The following is a 7,500-nucleotide window of genomic DNA, read 5'->3' on the forward strand; positions in this document are numbered from 1 at the left end:
TGTTCCAACCAGTCAGCAAAGTGTTGCTGATGTTCCAGGAATCAAACCAGAATCCTCCAGATCCATCAGTCTCGTCTCTTACAGATACAGCCCATCATGACAGAGCAGCAGTTTGACGCTGTCCTGTGTGTTGTGTGTTGTGCAGGTCCAGTCTCTGCAGTCAGAGCTTCACTTTAAGGAAGCAGAGATTAACGAGATGAAGACGAAGCTGCACAGCGCAGACAGAGGCAGCAGGACGGCGTCGCCCCTGCCCAGAAACAGGTTGGTGATTATTATTGAGCCTCCAGGAGAACTGAGGCCTCTGTGATGTCTGACTTGACCAGTGTCATGTCTTCTCCCAAAACGAGACCTTGAAAGTCTGATGTTCCGGTGAGTGTGGGAACGCTGAGTAACGCTGATAGCTAGCCTTAGCTTTGGCTTTAAAGAGAGATGTGTCACTCCTCATTCTATTCAAATCAACTATCCTGGATTGTCGGAGCGACGGCCATCTTGCTGTGACCCGTTGGACTAGCTTCTGTATAAAGCGACTCACAGCGAGTCACTGAGCTGAGAGGTTTTACAGCAAGAACCAAAGCAGTTTCTCTGTCTCCTTGCTGCCATGGATTGCTAACATGCTAATGTTGACTAGAAGAGCTAGAGAGAGAAGTACAGTCTGTGATAAAGCTACGTTAGCCTCGTCGCTAACGTTAGCTTTCAGTTGAGTTTTGACAGTTTGCTGACAGACTCATCTGCTCAGTTCTCACAGTGTGACAGACTTTACACCTTAATGTCCAGACTGTGTTGTCACCATAGCAACGCACACTTAAAATTCCATAGTCGCCCTTTTATGCTGCAGTAGCCAAATTCCATGACAAACAGTAGAAGAACTGGTTCTGTCCATTCAAGTTCTGTGGTTTGAATACAATTTCTGTGACTCTGCTGAGGTCAGCAGTAGAATCAGCTTCAGATTCTAAATCACCAACATTAGGTCAAAGGTCAGAGGTCACAGCACCCAGACAATATTTGGAATAAATATTCCTGTGACCCTGGAATGCTCACAGATGATTGACACATATGTTTCAAATGGTGAATTGCATCAGTACATCAAAACAGCATGATTGTTTGTCATCTCCTCTGGCCGTTCGCTCTACCCCTCAGTCCCAGAGTGCTGAGCTGTGTCGCCCAGTTGCATCATGGGAGCGGCAGCAGCTCTTCCTCTCCGATAGGAAGTGGGTTCATCACCAAGGAGACGTTTGGCGCCCAGCTGCCGTCCAGAACGACACTGGTGAAAACACCGGGGTCAAGCCGGAGAGACGGTGAGTTACAGAGATGGAGGTTACAGTGTTGGAGGTTACAGTGATGAAGGTTACAGTGATGAAGGTTACAGTGATGAAGGTTACAGTGATGAAGGTTACAGTGATGAAGGTTACAGTGATGAAGGTTACAGTGATGGAGGTTACAGTGATGGAGGTTACAGTGATGAAGGTTACAGTGATGGAGGTTGCAGTGATGAAGGTTACAGTGATGAAGGTTACAGTGATGAAGGTTACAGTGATGGAGGTTACAGTGATGGAGGTTACAGTGATGGAGGTTACAGTGATGGAGGTTACAGTGATGGAGGTTACAGTGATGAAGGTTACAGTGATGAAGGTTACAGTGATGAAGGTTACAGTGATGGAGGTTACAGTGATGGAGGTTACAGTGATGAAGGTTACAGAGATGAAGGTTACAGAGATGAAGGTTACAGAGATGAAGGTTACAGCAGCCGAGTGGGAGAAGCGTGTGGCACTTGTTTTTAAGAAGAAAATCGATTAAAATCATAAATCGGGTGTAAGTGTGTTTTATTTTTAGGCCATATCGCCCAGCCCTACCTACAAGGCTCTAGATTGATCTGACTTGCATGTTTCTAGATGGTGGCGTCCCTCAGGGCAGTGTTGTTGGACCACATGTTTTTCTCTTAAATCTTATACCAACTTGAACTCGATGTGTTTGTGGGACTATGTCTACATGTAGAACTTTGTGTGTGTGTGTGTGTGTGTGTGTGTGTGTGTGTGTGTGTTGCAGCAGACAGAGGGGCGTCCAGCAGCAGATCCGGTGATAAACAGGAAGTGCCCCGCCCCGACCCCTTCCTGTCCGTCAGACCTCGACACCGACAACACCGAGGTCAGTCCAGTTCAGCAGCCTGCCGCTCTGCATGTCAGGGGTTAAAGAGAGAATCAACCAATCAGCTTAATGAAAAAATAACAATGTGAAGTGTCTGTGTAAAGACAAATGGCAGCAGGCTGAACAAGGACGAGGGGGGGGATAAAAACCTGTCACTTTCAGTTACAGGACGGTCTCTCTAAGCACTAACCTGTGTTGTTCCTGTGCTATCCACCAGGTGGCGTCCTGCTGGCCGTGTTGCTGCAGCAGCCTCTGTCTCCCAGCAGCCTCGGCCTCTGCCACCTGCTGTCCATGAGTCCCGCTGACAGCCGCTTCAGCAGGTGAACACCGGGTTTTACCTGTGTACATTCATTTCAGTCATCCAGGTAGTGGGGGGGGGGTCTCTCTGCCCAAGCCCTCCTGCCTCCATTATAAACTATCAGATAAAGAAAAAGTCCCAAAAAAGAATCAACAGATAGTAGCACCAGTAGTATTCTGTCAGTGTTCAAGCAGACAGTTTCAAGTAGGCCTAACTGTTGTGTCATGTTATTGTGTTGTTGTTGTGTCATGTTGTTGTGTTGTGTCATGTTGTTGTGTCATGTTATTGTGTTGTTGTGTCATGTTGTTGTGTTGTTGTTGTGTCATGTTATTGTGTTGTTGTTGTGTCATGTTGTTGTGTTGTGTCATGTTGTTGTGTCATGTTATTGTGTTGTTGTGTCATGTTGTTGTGTTGTTGTTGTGTCATGTTATTGTGTTGTTGTTGTGTTGTTGTTGTGTCATGTTATTGTGTTGTTGTTGTGTCATGTTGTTGTGTCATGTTGTTGTGTTGTGTCATGTTGTTGTGTTGTTGTGTCATGTTATTGTGTTGTTGTTGTGTTGTGTCATGTTGTTGTGTTGTTGTTGTGTCATGTTATTGTGTTGTTGTTGTGTCATGTTGTTGTGTTGTTGTTGTGTCATGTTATTGTGTTGTTGTTGTGTCATGTTGTTGTGTCATGTTGTTGTGTTGTTGTGTCATGTTATTGTGTTGTTGTTGTGTCATGTTGTTGTGTTGTTGTTGTGTCATGTTATTGTGTTGTTGTTGTGTCATGTTGTTGTGTTGTTGTTGTGTCATGTTATTGTGTTGTTGTGTCATGTTGTTGTGTCATGTTGTGTTGTGTCATGTTGTTGTGTCATGTTGTTGTGTTGTTGTTGTGTCATGTTGTTGTTGTGTCATGTTATTGTGTTGTTGTGTCATGTTGTTATGTTGTGTCATGTTATTGTGTTGTTGTTGTGTCATGTGTCATGTTGTTGTGTTGTTGTGTCATGTTGTTGTGTTGTGTCATGTTATTGTGTTGTTGTTGTCATGTTGTTGTGTCATGTTGTTGTGTTGTTGTGTCATGTTGTTGTGTCATGTTGTTGTGTCATGTTGTTGTGTCATGTTGTTGTGTCATGTTGTTGTGTTGTTGTGTCATGTTGTTGTGTCATGTTGTTGTGTCATGTTGTTGTGTCATGTTGTGTTGTTGTTGTGTCATGTTGTTGTGTCATGTTGTGTCATGTTATTGTGTTGTTGTGTCATGTTGTTGTGTTGTTGTGTCATGTTATTGTGTTGTTGTTGTGTCATGTTATTGTGTTGTTGTTGTTGTCATGTTGTTGTGTTGTTGTGTCATGTTGTTGTGTTGTTGTTGTTGTGTTGTTGTTGTGTCATATTATTGTGTTGTTGTTGTGTCATATTATTGTGTTGTTGTTGTTGTGTCATGTTGTTGTGTTGTTGTTGTTGTGTCATGTTATTGTGTTGTTGTTGTGTCATGTTATTGTGTTGTTGTTGTGTCATGTTGTTGTTGTTGTGTTGTTGTGTCATATTATTGTGTTGTTGTTGTTGTGTCATGTTATTGTGTTGTTGTTGTTGTGTCATGTTGTTGTGTTGTTGTTGTGTCATGTTGTTGTGTTGTTGTTGTGTCATGTTGTGTTGTTGTTGTGTTGTTGTTGTGTCATATTATTGTGTTGTTGTTGTTGTGTCATGTTGTTGTGTTGTTGTTGTTGTGTTGTTGTGTCATATTATTGTGTTGTTGTTGTTGTGTCATGTTATTGTGTTGTTGTTGTTGTTGTGTCATGTTATTGTGTTGTTGTTGTTGTGTCATGTTGTTGTGTTGTTGTTGTGTCATGTTGTGTTGTTGTTGTTGTGTTGTTGTTGTGTCATATTATTGTGTTGTTGTTGTTGTGTCATGTTATTGTGTTGTTGTTGTTGTGTCATGTTGTTGTGTTGTTGTTGTTGTGTCATGTTGTTGTGTTGTTGTTGTGTCATATTGTTGTTGTTATCTCCTCCAGCAGTCTGTCAGCAGGCTCCAGCAGCTCTTCTGGCTTCCTGCTCCACAGTGACAGAACCAGCAGCAGAAGCAGTGGAACCAGATCTGGTCTGAGTCCGGTCCAGAGTCTGGCAGTGACTGGACTCAACCTGCTGAGCCAGAACCAGAACCAGAACCAGAACCAGAACCAGCCTGCTGCTGGGACCAGGAGCAACAGGTACAGATGTCAGTTAGTACTGATTATACTGCTCATAATCAATACTTCCTGAATACTGTGAACCCAACTGTAGTTGAATTCTGTGTGTGTGTGTGTGTGTGTGTGTGTGTGTGTGTAGGTCGTGTCCCGGAGCCATCCTCCTCCTGCCTCTGCTCGATTTCCACCTGACCCGGCTCTGCCAGGCGCTCGACTCCCTCCGCCCCGCCGGCTCCGGTCCCGGCTCCGGTCCCGGCTCCGGTCCCGGCTCCGGTCCAGGTCGGTCCGGACCAGCAGGCTGGAGCGGTGCTGGAGCGGTGGGGGGGCCGGAGGAGGCCGGGTTCGGTCTGGAGGAGACGGGCCTGGCTGCTCTGAGGCTCCTCTACCTGCTGCTGGCCCACAGCGACGAGGTAAGAGTGATATAATAAAATAAAGATCATCTTGTTTTATTAATAAGATAACTAACGTGTAAATACACATCCAAATACACAAGAGACAGAAACTGCAGTCAGAAACGAAATGAGGAAAGAAAAGGGAAAAAATTTTAAACATCTACATCAGCATTCTTATTTTATTTCTCAACATACACAATTTAATCAATAAATAACTTATTTACAAGCTGTTTACATGTATTTTTTCGCCAGGACATACAAGTTGCTGTCTCTTCATTTGGAGCACGGGTTGATTCAGGGAAAAGACATAGGCCGGATTTAGCCACGTTCTTTTATAGGCTGATCAGCTGAATTATATTGCTTCTGATGAGACGAGCCGTCACATCCTCCTCTGCGGCTTGTTCTCTGATATGTTCCCCCTCTGCCTCCACTGGTCCCAAATCCTCTGTCGGGAGGGGCGCTCTCTTGGCTATGCAAATGATGGTGCATGTCCTCTCTGGCTCCATCCTGATTTCACTGTGCAAGCAGTAGAATCTAAAAAAAAAAAGTCATTAGTATGCCTATATGCAGTAGCTATGCATCATCCCATAACATTACTCTCTGATAACCTATACCAGTTTAAGTGTAGGCTAAAATAAACAGGGGGTGGACATGTTTCACATTTAACCTGAACATAAGCCACACACACCTGCGCTTGAGCACTCCTATGCAGCGCTCGGTGATCGACCACCGAGTCGTACTGCCTTTCCTGCTCCGTCCGTCCGGGGCAGCATGACGGGTGTCACCAGCCACTTCTTTAAAGGGTAGCCACTGTCTCCGGAGAGCCGTCCCTCCTCACACACTCTTGCCGGTGCGCTCTCCCTCGAGATGCGTGCGTCATGGGCAGACCCATACCACCGCGCCACATCACTTCATGTCTGCATCGCACACAACCTGAACATTAATTGAGTGAAAGCCTTTCCTGTTCACAAAAAGGTACTCGATTTTAGATGGTGCCTGGATGCGCACATGAGTACCATCAATACAACCAAAAATACCGGGTATGCCGGAGTCTCTGCGAAATCTCTCCTTGGTGTGTGTGGCCTCCTGCCGGGTGGGCAGACCAGCACACCGGTGAGCCCGATCTTGAAGGGCCAGAGAAACTCGTCGTATCGCCCGGCATGCCGTACTTCTGCTTACATTCACCGTATCAGCGACTGTATTTTGGAAAGATCCACTGGCATAAAATCGAAGAGAAATTAGCCCCTGCAGTGCTGGGCAGCGCTCCGTTCCTGTCCGTTACATGTTACATGCAACTGCGGTGATAACTCGTCAATTAATTCAAACAATGCAGCCCTGCTGAAACGAAATCTCTCAATAAGTTCTCTATCTCCACATATATATCCAGAGGATTGGTGCGGTCTCTCATTACTCTTTCACGCCTGAAAGCCTGATCGTGTAGCCTGTATATTAGACGCGCCATTGCATCAACTTTTTTATTGTCACCTTGGAAACTAGTCAAGACTTTTCACTTTACACCTACCTTTGACTAGGCGTAAGATTTAGTCTCAGACGTAGCGCTACGCCTAGATGGTGCAACAGGTATTAATTCTACGTAGGGCTTAAGGCGCATTTCACGTGCAGCCTAGTCTTACGACCGGGTGTACGCCCGGCTGGAGCGACCGGACCGGAGTTTGGAGAGTTGTTCTCTAAACGCCTCACTGATGCAGCAGATCCACATCCATCACATCAGCTGCTTTCAGACTGAAGAACATCAGGAACAAACCAGGAAGGAAGAACAGGTTTAGATCACGGAGACACTTTGACCTGGTTATGGAAAGTCAGGGAAAACAACGCTGTGATATTACAGAGCGGTCTGAAAGTTCTGATGTGAGATATAATAATAATAACTTTATTTTTATAGCACCGTTCATACATAGAATGCAACTCACACTTACAATAAATGGATTAAAACAATTACAAGCAAAAGCGAAATTTTCAAGCAAAATCAAAAATACAAGCAAAAAGACAAAAGAAATATCTTGCTGTCAGCGCTGATGCACATTGTTGATTCATTTGACTTGACTGGTTTCATACTTTTCAGTTCTACATTTTACTGATCTGCTCTGTTCTTGTTTATATTCTGTGTTTCTTTGCTGGATCCTAGGCTTGGACCCATATTCAATATTATCGAGTATCGCGATATTTTGTGAACATCGCAATATTTTTTCCGTGAGTTTCCTTCAATGCTTGAATAGTACGATCAAATTTATAGACTGCTGGTAATAATTATCATTATTATTAACAGCCTAGAAATTAGATGTAATTTGGAAGAGATAAAACAATACCGATAAACCGATAATATATCACGATATTTTGGCCGGACAGTATCGTGATATTAAGTTGTGGATCTCGCCCAAGCCTCCTGGATCCTGCTGTCTGTTTCCTCACAGGATCGGTGCAGTTTCATGTGATTTTTGTCTTCATAATGTCGGTGTTCATGTACAGATAGCAGCACTCATGCTAAGTGTTT

General features: G+C 44.4%; 1 protein-coding gene across 1 annotated transcript in view; it reads left to right on the forward strand.

Annotated features, from left to right (window-relative positions):
* atrip (ATR interacting protein) overlaps positions 1–7,500 on the forward strand; it is a 20,239-nt gene that overhangs the window by 4,237 nt on the left and 8,502 nt on the right. Inside the window, 6 exon segments of the mRNA XM_078283632.1 lie at positions 146–261; positions 1,138–1,295; positions 2,044–2,142; positions 2,360–2,462; positions 4,426–4,620; positions 4,739–5,006. Coding sequence (XP_078139758.1) covers positions 146–261; positions 1,138–1,295; positions 2,044–2,142; positions 2,360–2,462; positions 4,426–4,620; positions 4,739–5,006 — 939 coding nt within the window.

Source organism: Centroberyx gerrardi, chromosome 5, assembly GCF_048128805.1.
Source record: "Centroberyx gerrardi isolate f3 chromosome 5, fCenGer3.hap1.cur.20231027, whole genome shotgun sequence".
Classification (NCBI taxonomy): Eukaryota; Metazoa; Chordata; class Actinopteri; order Beryciformes; family Berycidae; genus Centroberyx; species Centroberyx gerrardi.